General features: G+C 41.8%; 1 protein-coding gene across 6 annotated transcripts in view; it reads right to left on the minus strand.

Moving 5' to 3' along the window:
- The window catches only part of trps1 (trichorhinophalangeal syndrome I), a 115,525-nt gene that overhangs the window by 33,251 nt on the left and 63,003 nt on the right, over positions 1 to 19,271 (minus strand). For all 6 annotated transcript variants that reach the window (XM_039605815.1, XM_039605817.1, XM_039605816.1 and 3 more), the window contains one exon: positions 17,574 to 18,369. In XM_039605815.1, the coding sequence (XP_039461749.1) occupies positions 17,574 to 18,369 (796 nt within the window). The remainder of the gene's footprint in view (positions 1 to 17,573; positions 18,370 to 19,271) is intronic.

Consider the following 19,271-nt stretch of genomic DNA (forward strand, 5'->3'; position numbering starts at 1 on the left):
CTTATAATTAAAAAAAACAAAAAACAAACAGCCTTGAAGGTCAATGACAGAATAGCTCACCTGGCCACTGATCTAAAATAATTCACAAGTTACTGTAATGTGTAAAGTACAGAAAGAAAGAATACTAGAAACAAGAGACAACTGGACTTCTTTAACTCTGAAGACATTACACCTCTCATTCAAGAGGCTTCTTCAGCCTCCTCAGCCAACTGAAGAAACCTCTTAGATGAGAGACATAATGTTTTCACAGACTTGAAGTTCAGTTGCCTCTTGTTTCAAGATCTCTCGACTATCATGACTTGGATGACTGAGAACCTCTACTTTTGTTGTCATTGGTTGTCAAACTTTTGTTGTCATTGGTTGTCAAACTTTTGTTGTCATTGGTTGACTGCATTGCAAAAACTAATGAGAATTTAAATCCATTGTAAAGCCATGGAGGCTCATGAACATTCATATCATGGAGGAAAAAATAACATCTGACCAATATTAAGTGTGTCTTGTGAAAATGGAAAAGTGTGAAAAAGGCAAATGTGTATGGAAGCTTGTTTACACCAATGAAAAAAAAAAGAAAAATGCCAAGAATAGCTAAGTCAAATGTTCAAGTTAATATTTAAAAATTTCAAGTTAAATATCTCAAAATTTTGATTTATTTCTGTTATTTCAGTCGAAATTTCAAGATACTAACCCAAAATTTCGGCTTGGATGCCAAAAACTAAATTTTTTCAGTGGCAGAAACCAACTTCCATAAATATGACCCTGCCTTTAATGAAAACCTTTTCATTGATCACTGTGTGAAAGTTCCATAAAAATCTGACCAATGATTGGGAAAGGCAGGCAATGTCTCATTGGTTCATCAGTCAGATGAGCTAAAAACTAGAGTTCTGATGTTAATAATGTGTGACTCATACAGAACTTGAGTGAACGATAGTCATACTCTGTTTTCAAAATGTGATCAGTCATACGATGTCTATCCCACCATTGTTTTCCTAAAAAGAAAGTTTGAGCGTTTTGATAAATTAGAAAACGAGGACCCATTAAACAAGCCGCATTTTTTAACAGTACTCCAGCTACACTTTGTGGAGCCTTTATGTCTCACTTGTTATTAACACTGAGCAGCCCTGATAAGAACCTGTCACATCCCAAGGTTTGGAGATCCTTTTAAGGCCACTGTTCATCCCGATATCCCTACTGATGGTTTTTGTTCACTAGTGCAAAGTTCAGCATCGCAAAGTTCACGGCTCTAGTTCCTAAATTATCTGGAATACTATTCAGTGCATCCAGAGAAGATAAAACAGTGATAGGGGAACTAAATTTCCTCAAAAAGTTCCCCGAGATAGTTAATACTGTAAAAACAGCTTTTAATATCTGGTTTTATTACAAAATTTTATGGGGCTAGCCTTGAGAAATACAAGCTATGCCTAATACTGATCTCCAAATCAAAAATGAAAATAATGGCTCATTAAAGCAGAGCATTAATGAGTCTTCATAGTCTGTAACCTTTTACTGCACATAAGAACCAATGTGATCTGAAGCGAATATTAAAAGGATAGAAAAAACTTTAGCCAGATAGCACAGCGCTGGGTTTTCTCTTTTTCTTTTTTATGCTTTTGTTGTCGGAGGGAAGGAGGGGTGGGTGAGCTTAGCTTGAATGGTTTGATTAATTCTGATGGGAGATATTGAAAAGTTCTCTCAATCTGTATTTCCTAAACACATATCTAGGCAAGCACGCAAACACACACACACAGGCATACCCTCACACACTAAGCCCGCTACACACACCAACTCCACCCCCTGCTCTTGTCTCTGAATGAATCGTTCCTTGTCTCTGAACTGATGGAGCGATAAAGTTGGTTTAAACAGCCGTAGACACACCGGCACACACTGTCGAGGCAGGAACATGTGTTTTACATCAAGAGCTCCCAGCTATAGAAGAGCTAATGTTACCGTCTGTATGCGTGCGCGCGTGTGTGTGTCAGAACAAGAGTGCAACATGTCTTTGCAATCTCCTATCAGCTTTTAATCTCCCTTCAGCAGAGAAGGGGCGACTGAGTGAAGGAGAGAGAGAGGACTACAGTGAGAGAGAGAGACGAGGCACTCAGTGAGAGAAAGTGATAACCACTCAGTGAATGGCGCGGGGGAGGGGCCTGAAGTTATCCCCTATCTCTCCTTCCTCCCATTACTCACTTTGTTTCGCACGGCTTCTTTACTTTTCCCTGCCTCTGGGGGAGAGGGAGCGTGCGAGCGTAAGTTGCCCGCTCTGGTTTAGATGCGTGTGTGTGTGTGGGTGGGTGTGTACGCGTGATTTAATTTCTATTGTCTGAATACTGTGAGAGATGATGATATTCATTTTATCTTGTCGGGTTATTTAGGGGGTCTGCGTTGCAGGCAGCAATGTCAACATTCATTCCTCACTTTGAGCTGACGAGGGCCTCAACAGTTATTATTTAGCTTGGAATGGTTGACTTGTTGAGTTTGTTCAGGCCATCCACAGTATTGCTGCTGTCCAATTTGCAAAGCGGTAGACTTTGTGAAGTTTGTGTTTGTTTAATACTTGTCTTGACGAGTCGTCTACTCGAGGAGACAGCGAGTGGATGAAAACATGGAAGTCAGGCGTGTAATGCCCTCTCCCTGGCCCATGAACTCACCGTACTAGTTTAGCTAAATATAAAGACTGGATCGTCACCAAAACCTGATCGTTCTTTGTCCAACAACCGTCTGCACAATTTTTAAACAGCTGTACTAAAAGCACAACTACAGAGTGAGCGAAAGAGTAACCTGCAGCTTGCATGTTATTACATTAACACTTTAAAAAGAGATTAAGAACACTCCAATAAGACTGACTCACTAAGAAATGAAGCTCCAAACTAGATCACAACTTATTGCCAAGGTGAGAGATTGTGATTTGCACCCAATTATGGGGCAGATACAGCATGGTTTTCAGTGCACTAATGTTTAAATAGATTGGAGATGCTTTACACGGGCTTGTCCTCTGGCTGTTTCAGGAGATAACTAAAGAATACCCTAGCAGTTTCTTCTTTAATTGAATTCAAAAAGTGCACTATATTACCAAATGCATTTACTGCACCCACATGTGTATGTGCACTTGAGCGATGTTCCATTCTTAATTCATAGAGTTTAATATGATGTCAGGTGTCCGCTCACGGTCTCTGCTCCAATTTGTCCCAAAGGTCAGGACACTGTGCAGGCCAGTCAAGTCCTTCTTCACCAAATTTGCTCATGTCTTTATGGACCTTGCTTTGTGCACTGGTGCCTAGTCATGTTGGAACAGGAAGCGACCATCACCAAACTGTTCCCACAAAGTTGGGAGCAAAGTTGAAATTGTCCAAAATGTCTTGGTACGCTGACATATTAGGAGTTCCTTTTACAGGAACTAAGAGGCCGAATCCAACTCCTGAAAACAACTCCACACCTTAATCTCCCCTAGACCAAACTTCACACTTGGCACTATGCAATCAGACGCGTACTATTCTCCTGGCAACCAACAAACCCAGTCTCATCCATTGGACTGCCAGATGGAGAAACGTGGGTTACTTCAATAGACAGGTTGGAGGAGCCAGGAATCAAACCACTGCCTTCTGCTCCATTTCCTGATAAATTATTTTAAAAAATTAAATAATAATACTCGCTATTACCTTTTAATTGAGTGAATTTACGTGAAATAGACATTACAACCATGAGAAATTTGTTTTGTTTCAACTGGTTAGCTCAACTAATGCCTAAACAACGTACAGGGAACATTTAATCTCAAAGCCTTGCGTTTAATGACAGCCATGAGTCATTGCTTTTATTCCTGGAAATGTTCACACTATATGATGCATTGCAGACGGAAGCTCTCGCATTGCAAGTTTTCAGGTTGAAGAGTTTTAAAAGAGCCATATAAGACACCAAATTACAGCACACCTAGTCTAACGCGGCACAAAATATAGACAACAGGCCACACACGCTGCTGGCAGGGAAGGAAAACGATTGCAATCTCGAGCTCAAGTGTGGCTTGATAGATAGAAGGTGAACGCGGTGAAATCAGCAGACAGGATACCTGCTCGTGTTGCAACACATCCTGTGGCCATCAATGTGTGAATAAACTCATAACAATTTTCACTCTTATTATTGCATCCGCAGGTCTCCCATTATAGAAAAGCAAAGTGCTTTCGTAGTCTTACATTTCCACAAATTCCCCTAAAAGACCCCCATGAATATTAAATGCTATGTGTTTTATTTGTTTGGTTTTTTTCTTAGGAAAGACACATGACAACCCGTGTAAATCTACTAGACTTGTAAATGAGCCTACCACAAAAATAGCTTCAAAAATCATGTAGTGTAAGGTCAGCAGAAGAAAACTCCTCCGCAAGATTTCAACATTATGCATCACAACAGCATTCAGCGTCGGAGGCTCTGGGGGCAGATGTGATTTACTGCTTACTGTTGCTTACTGCAGAAACACAGATTTTGAACAGAGGCCAAGTCTGTGTGTATGTGTGTGTCTGCGTGCACACTTTCAGACCTTATTAGGTTGTTCTTGTGGTGATGCTTAACCCCACTCAGAGTTTGGCAGCTGCTCCCCTTTCTCTCTCTGTCTGCCTTTATTTTTTTCCCTCATTCTCCCCGTGTCTTCTCTCTCCTCCTCATATTTTTTTTTATTATTTTTGCCTCTCACTGCTCTTCCTCTCTCTCTCTCTGACTCTTACGCTCATGTCCCTTGGTGCTCAATTTCTTTTTCTGCTGCTCACTCAGTGGTCCTGATGTAATGAAACGCTTTTTTCCTGGTTAATCTGAAAATAGCGGGCTTTACATAATACTAATCATTTACAAATGTTTGCAAGGTGTGTGGGAGCGTGCATGTTTCTGTGACGTGTTTGTATGCTTCATTCATATTTATATATAAGGTTCAGCTTTTTTGCAGCATAAAGCATGACACAACAGAAATTCCATTCCTATTTTGGTTGTAAAATGGACATAAAAAAAAAACAATGACACTAAGTGGAAGGACTAACGTTTCAATAAAAAAAGAGAAAAATTTAGACAAGATCACACTGAGAAAAAATTAGGTTGACAATTTAGCCAGTATATCTAACCAGCCGACTTTGAGGCAATAAAAATGCGTAGATTTTTTTTCTACAACTGCTGATTGCACAGGGACTGTGTGCTGCAAATCTCTGCCTGTAGACTGTGAAAGAAAACACATGCAAACCTGCAGCTAGAGTTTTACCAAGCATGTGTGCCTTTTCCTTTTTAAAGGTGTGACTTTTTTTTAAATGCATCACTTTAGTCTGACTGCTCATATTTCTTTACCTGTCTGACTTTTCAGCAATTAACACGGTGGGAAAATTCTGCGCTATTATTACTACATTAATATGGAATAAAATCCAATTAGTGGGAAAACCAAAGTTTTAAAGAATAAAAAAATACATAAATTGCAGTTGTTTTTATATGATTTTTTTGGCGCATTAAACCTCTGACTACCAGGCTCGTGGCTGTGAGAGAGAGAGTTGTCCTAAATCAGTGAGCTGTGTTAGATCAAAGCAATAACACGGATCCGCTTTCAGAAAGGACTTGACCTGAACCCAAAACACATGAATAAATGCTGGTCTGGAAGTGAATCCTATCAGACTTGGCTTAAATATAAGAAAAAAAAAATTCTGTTACAGTTGGAAAGATGAATTATAGTTCCAAGATTTCTGGGAGACGGGGAGATAACAGTGTTGTAATTGTGTTGATCTAGTGGGAAAAGACATATGAGACCAGTCTCTAAGTTTTCCTCTAATGGGTAACATAAACACAGACTGCAGATACAACCAGATGCTATCTGAGTCAAAGTGTGTCTGCTTCGGCACATCTGATTTTAGTGAAGCGATATGTCCTCCTTAGATGTTCATAAAGTCCACTTATAAAGACAACTTTGAAAAATAAAAACATTCAAGGACATGTGAGCACATTGGTAACTTATAGTGACACAAAGACGCACACACACACAAACAGGGGCATGTGTCCACACACCCATTGTTTGGCTGCACCTGGTCTATTAAGGAACAGGATAGATGGGACTAGGGGACTGTGTGAATGTTTGTGTCAGCATGCACGTGTGTGTGTGTATTCATTTGTGACTGTGCACAAGCTCAGAAGCCAAACATCTGCAACAATGACGCACCTTTGAATAACAGTATACACACACGCACACACACACACAGCATGCATATTATTAAAATGATGTTTAACAGCACATCCGCTGTAAAGTCTCACATTGCGTCTACTTCTTGATTCCTTCACTTTATCTTTATGTGTGCCTTTTAAAGAAAATGAAAATGAATGAATTCTTAATGGCATTATGTGACAAATAATATGGGGCTAATTAATGCAATTCAATTTAATTCATTTTATTTATACGGCACCAAATCACAACAACAGTCAACTCGAGGCGCATTATATTGTATGGTAGACCCTACAATAATACATACAGAGAAAAACCCAACAACTCATATGACCCCTATGAGCAAGCACTTTGGCAACAGTGGGAAGGAAAAACTCCCTTTTAACAGGAAGAAACCTCCAGCAGAGCCAGGCTCAGGGAGGGGCGGCCAAGTGGTTTAAATCACAGACACTGTGGTGGCAGACTGTTTTATTTAAAACATTAATAATGTATATTACTGACAGGACACAGAGTGAAATGTTAGGCTTTTTGCTGTGTCGCCCGTTTATGTTACTACAATGTAGTTAGCAGGCTAAGAATTATATGTTACCCACTCCATGCATTTGATTTCACAATGGCAATGGTAGCTGCTTCGCAAAAAACAATGCTAACATGTATTTCAGGATAACAACAAGAATTTCTACACCCAACTCTTACTGCCATTCAAACGAGTTATGGCAGAGCTATCGTGGCAGCTGCGCTAGTCATCATCTTGCATGTATGGCAGGCACAGTTCTCTTGTGCTTCTGGGCATCTCTCTTCTTCAGTGATAGACTAGAACGCTAGGTGATTCCTACTGACCATATCCACAGTGCTTAAAAAAGTTTGTATTGAAAAGTTGAAAAGTTCAGTGTTCTTAACATTGCAAAAAAACTACAAAGAATGCAAACACAGTTAAATCAAGCAGAAAGAATCCAAGTGACTCAAAAAAACCCCACACAAAACAAAACAAAAAAAATCCATTCATGAATTAATTACCACAAAACCTCAGTGACAAGAGGTTTCAAATTTTTGATTAGAAGACTTGAAAATTTCCCGAGGTCCTATAAATTGATATATTCTAAGCATTTTTTGCTCCCTCGGTGTCTGCATTTTTCATCCACTGGAACAGTTCTATACATCCGTCATACAGAGGTGTGAATACCATGCTGATGATGTTCACACTATCAATTCAGTGGCCATTTAGTGCACGGAGAATGACTGAAAATGAAGCCCCAAACATCTGTTCAAGCTGGACAGGAAGTGTCTCATCTGTTTCATATGGAAGAAAAATCCAGTGAAGGTCTGCACCCACAGATGCACCGAGGACCAAACTCGGTCTTTCTACAGCTCTCACTAAAACTTCTTAGCTGTAAAGACAAGCAATACACACAACACAACAGTGTCTTTAGCTTCGGCTCTATCCACTGAGCTACACAGGACAACAAGAACACAATACGAGTCAATATATATATACTCTAGGAGCAAACAAGTCTGGAACAGTTGAAGCTGTGCTGAGTTGTGTCAGGCCCTGTTGTCTTGTACAGCCAGATAGTGATAAAGGGAGAGAGAGTGAGAAGGAGAACAAAAGAGAAACGGTCTTAAGGGAAATTGAGTGTACAAGATGCATCATGCCAGTGGAGCAGAATTCATAAACGAACTAGCACACAGACAGACACACACACACAAACATGCACACACTAGTGGAGAATTCCTAATGAGTGAAGACCTCACATGGGACACAATGGGGGAGGCAGAAAGAAGGGGGAGGAGCAAAGGCTGAAAGAGAGAGGGAAAGAGACAGTGAGCAGGGAAGGAGAAGAAGTGATGTATCTTTCTCTAGCTTTTACTCCTTATCAAGTATGCATGTCACTGAGCGAGTGTGTATTATAACTTCAGGGGCGGATGTGAGTTTCCACCGAGACGAGTTAAAAGTGAAAATCTCTGCGTTCTGCTTGCACACGCACACACTCACACCTTTTTTTTGAGAATCGTCGGCCGCACGCACACATGCCCTGGGCGATCTTGCTACCTCGCCAAGAGGTCCTTGGGCCGCCAAGGTTGCCATGGCATTACTTGCCCACAAACACACACATACACACACACACACACATGCACTTCCTCACTCTCTCCCTCTCACTTTCCCTCTCACGCACACCAGAGCAGGGTGTGACTCGATGTCCTTAAGTGAAGTGGATTAAAGTGTCAAGATGACTGGTCGAGCCGGAGTGTGTACGTGCGTACTGTATATTTTTGAGTGTGTGTGGGCCCGTGTGGTGTGAATATGAATATGGGTGCTGCACTTTTAAATTCTTCTCTAAATCTACTTTTTCCACTTGCTTTCTCGCAGTGACTTAGGTGCGGCGCTGTCATGACGATTTCCGTGTTTAAACACGAGATGCGCTGAAAGAGTTTGGGCGTGTCACAGTGAAGTGGTAATTGGCACACGTCAGCAAAGATGTAGGTGGGAATGAACTCTTATCTTATTTTTTTTATTACCTTTTGGGTTTGGCAGGATATCTGTGCTGCACTTCTTTTCAAATTTTACAGCGTTCTCTCCTTTTTTTTTTAACATAGTTATTTCGTAATGTTCCCTCACCCTGTCTGAACACTAGAAGAGACACATCCTTTTGTTAAAATGCATGGGAGAAGTGTCTCTCCTGGGCAACTCACATGTTAGGCAGAGATCAGAGAAAGCCTTGTAAAACACTGAAAAAAAGAACTAAAGTTAAAAAAAACTAATACAACTAATATTACATGTTAATTTATTGCTCTTTACTCCGTGTCTGTGGAAAGACATGTTTTCATTAATGAGCTCAGATACATGGGTGGATAAAAACAGAAAAAGTCATTAGTGGTCATTTGTCAATCAACTTTAAGTCATTTACTGGAAGCACTTTTGGTCAAACTATTTACCGTAATTTTCTCTAGCTTCTTTTTCTCCTATTTGTCAAATTGCATCACTCACTATTATCCAGACAAGGGCCGATTGTGTGGAAGAACTTGTGATTTAAAGAAGAGATGGGGAAAGGAAAGCAGAGGCAAGGCAAGAGAGCCAAGGGACAGAGGAGAAGGGGAAGGCAGGCAGGGTTTTCAAATTAACTATTGGTCAGGGGTCAGATGGACATTTAATCTAACCAATCAGCTTCCTAATTACAGAAGTGCTGCCAGATTGGTGTATCCTATGCATTTGTGCGTACGTGTGTGTGTGTGTGTGTGTAGCTGGCTAGAGTTGCGTGTAGAGGTCTTGTTGTAGCAAAATGAACATCTGGCCTTAATATTGGTTCCATGTGTGAACACACACACGTGTGTGTGTCTATGTCCATGCACATATGTGCACACACACTTAGCCTGCGGTGAATTGCTCCTGCCTTACACCAAAAATGAGAGAGCGAGTGCGGAAGGAAAAGAAGAGAGAGAGAGAGAGAGAGAGAGAGCCCGACAAAGAGAAACACACAAGGACCAATGGGCTAGATGTGCAAGCCATGGCAGAAAAACACAGAAATAGAAAAGGACACACATAGGCACACATGCATGCGCACATACACACACTTCCAGTAGTGTGTATGTAAGTTGATTGTAACAGTAATTGATGTAAACGTCTAAATTACAGCTAGGAGCTAAAATAACCACTGTGTTTTACCGTTGCCATGTCGACATGATGAAAAACACCTGGTTGGTTCTCTGCTGGGGTGGGTGGAACACATGTTTCACTGGCGCCCAGCTAAACCAATGAAAACGCTCAATGTGTAAGTGACATGCGCCTGAACGAATAATATGCTCCCAACAGCGAGAGGACATCTGAACAGACGGCATAAATATATTATACGTATATAAGATATTATAAGATACTTTTATAGTTCTGCTTTATCTGCAAAAAATATATAAATAAAGAAACAAATCTATTGAAATCCACACTAAAATTATCCAAATTGTTTTAATGGCTTTCCTAAAGCTGTGCCAGAGGGGTGTGGTTTGTAATAAATAGGACAATTCACAGAGTGCCAGTAAAGTTCATACAATCACAGGAAAGTGTTTCCTAATACCCCAGAAGGAACAGTGCCTTATCTTGCTGCTTCCCCTTAACAGGAAGTTCAGCTACATATGGCAGCCCTGGAGCAAATAATAATTCAATGTCAAGGACACTTCAGCAAATGAGACATGTCAGGCACATGGGATGGAGGCTGAATGTCATATTTGAGGAAGCTCTGACTAATCTAAAGTCTAAACCACGCTGCCAAATCCTGTGATTATAAAGTCAATTATGCGTCCTTTTCTAGGGCCGCTGACTGATTTTACGCTTTTGGAAATGGTGTGATGTGGCAAGCAGGTTGAGGAGAAACATTTCAGATTTTTTTTTCCCTTCTAACCCAAGTCAGACTTAGTCAATCAGACAATTCAAGGCAGTCCTAAACAGAGGATTACGATCCGAACATGAGCCAAGACAGAGTCGAGGCAAATTCTTGATTTATGCGAGCCAAAAATGCCAAGCTGTCACCTTCGAACTACGCACGTTGTCAGCTGTAATGTGCGTGTGCGAGTGTGACATGTGTGGAAAACCCAAAATGGGTCTAAATGTGGTTAAAATGGTGTAATTTGTTTTTCAAGCTAAATGTAATATTCCTAGCAGACAATGAGACCGCTGTGAACTGTCACACAGCATAAAGCCGCACACTGGTTTTAACTGTGACGCGCACGAACATTCCCATCAGCGGACGGGCGCGCAGCTCACACATGAGGGACACGCACGTGCTCACACATGAGCGTAACGGCCACTGTTTCCACAGACAGACACATAAACACACGCAGGTAAAAATTATAGCAAACAGGTTGTCCGATTATGTTTCTGTTACGCCAAACACAGCCTGGGTTTTATACACTAGGCACATTACCACACACACACACACACACACAAAGACGGACACTCAGACTCAGACACTTGCATTTTTTTTCTTTCCAACATGGCCTGTGTTTATTTGAGTCTGTGTCCTGATGGGAAATGTGACTGCTACACAAACAAACCGAGCAGCCCAGAACAGACAACTTGGTCTGAGGGTGTATAAGAGAGAGAGAGGGAGAGAGAGAGCAAGAGAGAGAATGGATGAATATCAGTATGTCTTCCTTTTTCCTACACGCACACACATCTGCACACAACACACACAAACTGCAGCGAGACACGGCGAACGCAGCTCTTTTAACCCTTCCCATAAGAGACAGTATATAGGATGCTAAAAGCGTGCACCAGAGCAGCCTCGTCTATGAGGTGAATTTTGTTAGGATGTCTGTAGAAAAAAAAATGTTCCTTTGAGCTTAGACTCCTCTCAACTGCTGTATTGATGTTTAATGGCTGTCGGACCAGTCGATAGTCTGCCGGTACTGAAGCAGTGGGTCGGATATGCAGTTTGCTGCCTCAGCAATGGCCGAATGCGTCGATAAATGAAGAAATCAAGTAACCAACATCAAAAGGGTTCTTTCTGTACACTAAATACTGGCTACTGTACACTGTCAGGATTATGAAATAATTTGAAAAGATCAGAGCAGGAATCTAAACCATACTGACCTATATACAGTACTGTGCTGTGTGTCTTGAGTAATGACTCATTGAAATATGTGCAAACATCTATAAAAATATAGTACATAAGGCAACAACAGTTGTACGATTCTAACAGCTTGAATGTGAGTGTCTGAACTCTCTGAACTCTCTTAAGCAGCTTTCTTGTCATTTCTCTAAGTATTACAAGAAAGTATAGTTCTTGAGGCTTCTTGAAGGACATTTATAGCTTTTCTTTGAATGTTAGTCCTTTTTATTCTGTTCTCTGTCAAGATGATCCCACACTGCTTTAATAACATTGAGGTTTGGGCTCTGGGGATGGTTTTACTGCATGGCTAGTGTGTTTAGCATCATTGTCGTGCTGAAAATAAAAGCCCTTGCCAATCAGACTCTTTCCAGATGGCGTTGCATGGTGGATCAAAATCTGATGATACTTTTCTGCGTTCATAACAAGATCCCCAACACCACTGATTGAAATGCAGCCCCAAGCCATCACAGAACCTCCACTGTGCTTTACAAGTGGCTGTAGACACTTTTGGTTATGACGGCTTCTGTACATATTTATGACGATCCAAAAATTTCAGCTTTGGATTCATCACACAAGACCTGTTGCCACTGGCATTTCTCAGCTTTTCCTTAAAAATGGCTTCTTGACAGCCACCCTTCGACTGAGACTTTATGGCTTTTGGTAACAGCTGAGGGATCACCTGAAGGGCCAGATGCATCGATCAAAAAAGCATTGTTAAAAAAATGGTCAGGTGCAAGGACTGGACTGAAAATGGGTGTAAAAGCAGCTAATGTGCTGCTTTCAAAGAAAAACTTTGAAAGATTCTCAGAAATGTTGGAGAACTACTGTTCAAGACTTAATAATGAAAAGAGAAGGTGACTCCTTGTAAGCAAAATATAAAAAAGAGTCGGTGTCTCAAGACTTTTTGCAGAGGTCTGTACTTTACATAAACGTGATAGAAACCGAGATATGTAAAAGAAGAAACTTGTCAGCTGCTGTTAGCCTCAAACACGTTCTCTTTTCTAACCTGTGGTGAAATTTGTTGATAATTAAGTGGCATAAACACAGGAAGAGAGGAGAAGCGATGTGCTGGCAAAAACCATCATCTGTCGGTGAAATTCAGGAACTTGTGGTGCGACACAAGTGAAGGGGTACCATGTTAACTACTGTGAGCTTTGAGGTGAGCAATTGCAGCAACAACCACTGCCCACAAGATACACTGTTTATTGACGTATGACAGGAAGGGAAATATACAAAAGGGTTATGCACACAACCAGAATGTCCACTAGCATCCAGCTACAAAACAATGGGCAATGACAGGATAGGTTTATAACTAAACAGGGCTTGGATTGTTCAGGTGTTTCTCACCTCCTAGAAGTTTTCCAGCTTTAAAATGAAACCACTTTTTAAAGTACTTTTCTTGACTCTCAAGGGATGTTCCATGAGGTAAACAAAGGTACACAAGTTCTCGAGAAGGAACGGTTAAGTATATCTTTATATCAAAGGCAATTTGAAGTTCACTCTGAGGGGTATTTGTAGAGAGCGCAAAGCACAGTGGCAAAAAAGCTCTAAAACAAAGATAATATTCAGATAACACAGATAAGTCAAAGAACACAATTTTTACTCATTTTTTTGATTTTAAAAAGCATTAAGAATACAAATGCACAGACTCAGACAAACACACAGTCTCACACACACACACACACACACACACACACTGACTCGAACATAAGCTCTATAATTTCCTGTAGCGGATATAAAGGGATGCTAAATTATCAGCACAGAAAATAAGTTAAATTCACGCTTTAATTTCCTCGCAAAACACACACACGCACACACACATGCCGGGAATGCAAATGGAGACACAATGCACATAATTAAGTACACAAGCAGGGGTAAGCACGCAGACACACATGTACACCGAAATGTACGCAAAAGGAAAGAAACAGAAAGAAAGGATAAAAGAAAATTGAAAGCCAAGTAATGAGAACTTTATGGAATTACAGCTCTGTGTCTGTGTGTGTGTGTGTAGTCTGTGTGTGTGCGCGCGCGCGTGTGAGCGTGTGCGTCCTTTAAACATAATTAGCTCCATCGGGCAGAAATGTAAACGAGAGAAACTTTAATGAAACTCTTCTCTGATCTGCTGAAAGCACACATTCCCGTTTATCTCTCTCAGTTCGGTCTCTCTATTTTCTCTCTCTGTCTCTCGCATGGAATTGAATGTCACGCATGGGACTTTTAAAACCTCAAATGCCCGTGTTTCAATACTGCAATATGACCACGAGATTCACTGTGTTCGTAAGGCCAAAAAATCCACAGTTTCTTTTGCTTATGTGCACTTAAGCAGTCCGTGTCGTCCTTGAGGTGGAATTCCCCTCGGAAACACAAGCTGGAATTTATTAGATGATGTACGTTTTGGACAGAGTCACATATGTTCGGGTATATCTACATATGTTCACATATGTTTGGCTCGGAGGCAAACCTTTCTCAGCCCCACTTAACTGGAAAAACCGCCATTACTCAAAGTCTGCCTCGTTCCATTTATAAACTCAAACATCAACCGAGCTTTTAGCTTAATTTCATCTCTAAACCTCATTCGCTTTCTATCCTTGTCTCATACAGTCAGTAAAACAGCTAGAAAATAACATTTCAGACTGAGAAAATGTCTTCAATGTAATAAATCACTATGAAAACAAAGCCAATAGTGGGCCAATGTCTCAACAAGGCAACGCTGTGCGGCAATTATAGATCAGGGCTTTCAAAAGAAAATATTCTCTCCCCTCCACCGAGCAAAAAGCCTCACAAAACCAGAATACTAAGAACTGTGGGTTCTTTGTGTGTATGTGTGAGTGCACACCTGCGTGGGAGCGTGTGTGCACGTCTGATGGCTTTTGTGTGCGTGAGGTGTGTATCGATCCCCGCGTATTGGGCGAGTTGTCCTTTGAGGAAAAGAAGGGAAATGAAAGAAAAAGAACGAAAGGAAAAAGGAGGGGGAAGACAGATCGATGCAGCGGACAGTAGAAAGAACAAGGATGAGGGAAACATACAAAAACCACAGAACCACATGCACACACTCTCACAAACGCACACAGGTTGGGATGAAATATGACTGGCCATTTGTTTCCATATTTGCCGGGTTTTAATCATATACTTCCTCCCTACTAAATCACTCCCTGCATCCCTCCATCACTGCCTTCCGCCTCCTCTTGAACTCTACACTGGATTTGGATTTTGGATGGATTTTTAACAGACTCTGCCCTCTTGAGTCCACATGCCACATTTAAATTAGGCCAAAAGTTTGTTTTTGCGTGTGTGTGTGTATGTGTGTGTTCAAAGCTATTTCAGATTTTTTTTTTTCTTGCATTAGTGCCCCTCCCTCACCCCGCCCAGTGATGAGTCAACTCCAGCCCATGTGTCTGTGTGTGCCGGGCATATTTATGTTTGTGTGTGACAGTGCAAGCCATGGAAACTGAGAATAAATATTGTGCAGTGAGAAGAGGAAGAAAAGGCCATATCTTATGAAGCTACTTAAGCAACAAGTCGTGTTCAGCTACGTCTCTAATAAACTGCTTGTTTCTCATCTCCTTTTATTCTTTTTTTAGTTTTCATCTTCAAAGATTCACTATGGGTTTTTGTCTGTTTATGTAAACATCTGATCTTTTCTTTAGGCTCTCATAGGCAGCACAAATGCAAATGGAACAGTCAGAGATGGCTTATACAAAAGTGGGTCTTCACAAAATATAGAAGATATTTAAAATGAGCTTCAACCCTTACTGACCTGCTGATGGGTCGGCCATTGCAAACCTGCAGCAGCCAAATCGTTTTTTAAGTCAGCGGTTCGCAGACGTTTTCAGGCCTGGAAATGGACTGACATTTATACAGCTCTTTTCTGGTCTTACTGACCACTTAAAGCACTTTAAGCCACAGGCCACATTTGCCCATACAGAGCTTTAAGCACTTTATCTGCCTCACATCCACAGCAGCGACTCTATTCGCCACAAGCGACATCACCCCCACAGTTTGAGAACTACTGGTTTATATCTAGAGACAGACAACAATTCACACTCACATTCACACCTCTGAGTAATTTAGAATCACCAGTTAACCTAGCCCCACTAACGACGCATCTCTAAAGCCAGAGTACTTGAAGAGGACCGATGCAGACGTGGGGAGAACATGGAAACTATCGAAAGAAAGGCCCTAGCGAGATAGTGGATTCAAACCCAAGATCTTCTTACTGTGGGGTAACAGTGCTAACCACTGTTCCACCACAATGCCCTCCTCTGAATGTGAATGGCTGTGTGTGTCTCAGTGATAGCCCTGTGATACAGCGGTCACAGGGTCCAGGGTGGCCCCCTCTCTAAATGAATGGATGAATGGCTTATATCCATAGCTTTGGAGGAAATGTGTACACAATAATGGAAAAAAGAGATAATATTCATCCTGGTGGAATGATGATGATTTAAAAAGCCTCAAATGTGAATATTTGACTCTACAAAAACATTTCATAATATTAGTGAATATCTAAAATAAGCATACATATCAAACTGTCAGACTGTTAAGAATAACACTGAGTGAGAGTGAAAGTGAAAAACGTGCTCGCCAAATTTACAAATCTATATTAACCAGTCTCGTTTTGTTCCGTACATTTATAATTTTGAAAACATTTTCTTGACTAGCTTTCTCTAAAGAGCAAGCAAGAAAGGGGTGAGTTATTTGTTATACTCTTATCTCTGTCTGACTTTCCCCGTCTACGTCTTTTTATCTTAATCTTCCACTGTTTCTCTCTCACGCATGCACGCATGTTCTCTCTATCTGTGCCTCCCTCTTTCAGTCTTAGCCTCCCACTCTCTCACAGAGACACACTGCCCCACCCACGATAATGAGTAAACCTCTTGCTGCCCCACCCTGCCCAGCCTGCCAAGTTACTGCCAACACCTCACACACACAAACACACATTCACACACATCCAAAAGGCCAAACCCCAAGTCCTACAAAGGGCCCATGGACTCGAATCACACAGCAGCATATCCGTACACACACTAAAAACACAACTCTAACACTCAATTCTACCATTTACACAGCCCCATGTCAAACCCTGACACCACACACACTCATACACACACACACACACACACACACACTAACTCGTACTTATATATATACAGAGAGAGAGAGAGTTCAGTCTATTCTGATCTAATGTGATCATACCCAATAAGCTCTGTGGCGCAGGCAAACCACAGTTTGTTACTGCCAGTCAATGACATCACTGTGAAGTCAAAAGCATTGTGGTCCACAAAGTAGGGTGAGGGAGCTGACTGACATGTGGTAGCCATGGGAACTGTCAGTTTTCCTCCCCGTTTCCATAGTAGCGGGTGGGTTTCTCACTGTTGTGAGTTCAATTTTTTTTTTAAAGAAGATGAATGCCGCTTATGGGAAAGGAAATGATGTCATGGAATCATATGCACAGGGACAGATATGAACACACACAAGCATTTGGGTACACACTCTGTTAGCCAACACAAATCTGCTTAAGCCCTCAAAATATGATGGAAGAATAAAAGATTACAGTGTAGCAGCTCAATGCATGAGATCTAATCCTCACATCTGAGTGAAAGGAAAGATGAGTTTAAGATGAAAGTGTATTAATAGAAGGTCCCTGATAACTAAGGCTTCTCAGCAGGCAGGATCTGGCTACAGAGGCCTAGCTACAAAGGCTCCCATTCAGAGAGCTAAATGCAAAAGTCAGGGTGTAAATGAGACAAAGAAGAAGGATTTTCATCTCATTAGAATGAGATGAAAAGCAGGGGGTTTTGCATGTTCCACCTTACCCTTAGCAAGGACTGGGATTCCTCTTTATTGGCTCCTCCTTTCCCTTCCTGTCCTCCACCACCTCCACCACCACCACCAGCACTTCCTCCTCCTCCTGTGTACTGCTGGGGGGTCATTTGGCTCTGCTTCTCACCAGCTCCTGCACCACCTGAAGCGGTTGATCCTGGTCTCCCTCCTCCATACTTGGCATCTGCCAAAAAGGACTTTGTATCTCCCAAAAATGACTTGGTGTCTCCCAGGTAAACCATGCTAGGTGAGGCCACGCCTCTTTTCTGCTGTGAGGTTTCGTGATTGGCAAAAGACAGCGACAGTGGGGAGTTGAAAAGAGATGGGCTCCCACTTCCTGCACCTCTTTCAGGTCCCATTCGCTCCTTAGGCACCCAAAGTAAGCCGTGGGCCTGCTCACCCCCTCTTTCCCCCAGTCCTCTTGTCTCACCAAGAACCCAGCCCTTTTCCCGTTCTCTTTCTTTCTCCTCGCCACCCTCACTTTTTACCAGCCCACCTGCCTCTTCTCTGCCACCTTCGGCCAACCGTCCCTCAGGCGGCGCCAGGGAGTAGAGGAGGCGGATATCCCCTTTGCTCTCTTCTTTAATGGCTAAAGTAGAAGGCGCTGAGCAGCCATTGGCCGAGAGTGTTAGGGAAGGAGTCAGTGAGGTGGGCAAGGAGGTCGTCGTGAATGAGCCTAACGAGGGAGAGGAGTCGTGACAGTGAGCTGAGTTGAAATGGTCGAGGAGGGCTGATGAATCTGGAGCCGTGAAGTCGCAGCGTCGACAGCGACAACACGCGTGGACACGCCTGCCGAGAGAAAAGAGCAGTGCGTAAATTACTCATGAATACAAAACGAACCCTCAGAAGGAACAAAATATTCAGCATTAAAATTCACACTAGTACATACGGTTTGCTTTTATGTTAATCATAAAGCATTACTGCTAATTGCAAAAATAAGCAGTTTATTCTTGAGTTGCTCAAACCTTCGCTGAACAAATGCATTGCAAGTCACATCGGAGACATGACTTTTTGAAAAGGAGATCCCGTCATCAGTGGTTATCTTCACTGTGCATGAGTCACAGTGAAGTCAAAGTAACACTAATAAGGCTGAACGTAAGAGGAAAGACTTAAGTAACTAGTTTTGTTACTGGCAACAAGAGAGTCCGTTCATGTTTGAATCTATTGCTCTAAAATGTAAATACAATTAATTCCAATAGGATTTTCATCACTCACAGTTTGAAGAAAATCCACCCCCCTGTACTGACTAAATCTAAAGTGCATTCGCCCCTGCCTAAATTCCCCCAAACACTCAGGTAGAGTTTCACAGAGCTCGAGGCCAACAAAGTGACTCATTGCCCCACTAAATCACAGTGAATTACTTCAAAATCGTGAGGACCATAAATGAATCTGAATGACAAGTACTGGATCGCCCATCAATAAACCACCTTCATTTCCTGCTGGCGAGGGCCCCTGAGTGACCAGCGATATATCTGATACACGGCGTCAAGATTTTTTCCTGGCACACACAACAGCCGTGATGCTTCTCGTGCAGGCCAACAAGCAAAGCATTAAACCATCTAGAACAAGAACTTGGACTGTCGTTTACAGTGGACCTCAGCAGGCTTGGTTTGCCCTGCAGCTGTCACAGACACAGATATACCAATACATGAATAAATGTTTCACAGAATAATGAAGCTGTTAATTTTGTC

Source organism: Oreochromis aureus, linkage group 22, assembly GCF_013358895.1.
Source record: "Oreochromis aureus strain Israel breed Guangdong linkage group 22, ZZ_aureus, whole genome shotgun sequence".
In the NCBI taxonomy this organism is placed as follows: domain Eukaryota; kingdom Metazoa; phylum Chordata; class Actinopteri; order Cichliformes; family Cichlidae; genus Oreochromis; species Oreochromis aureus.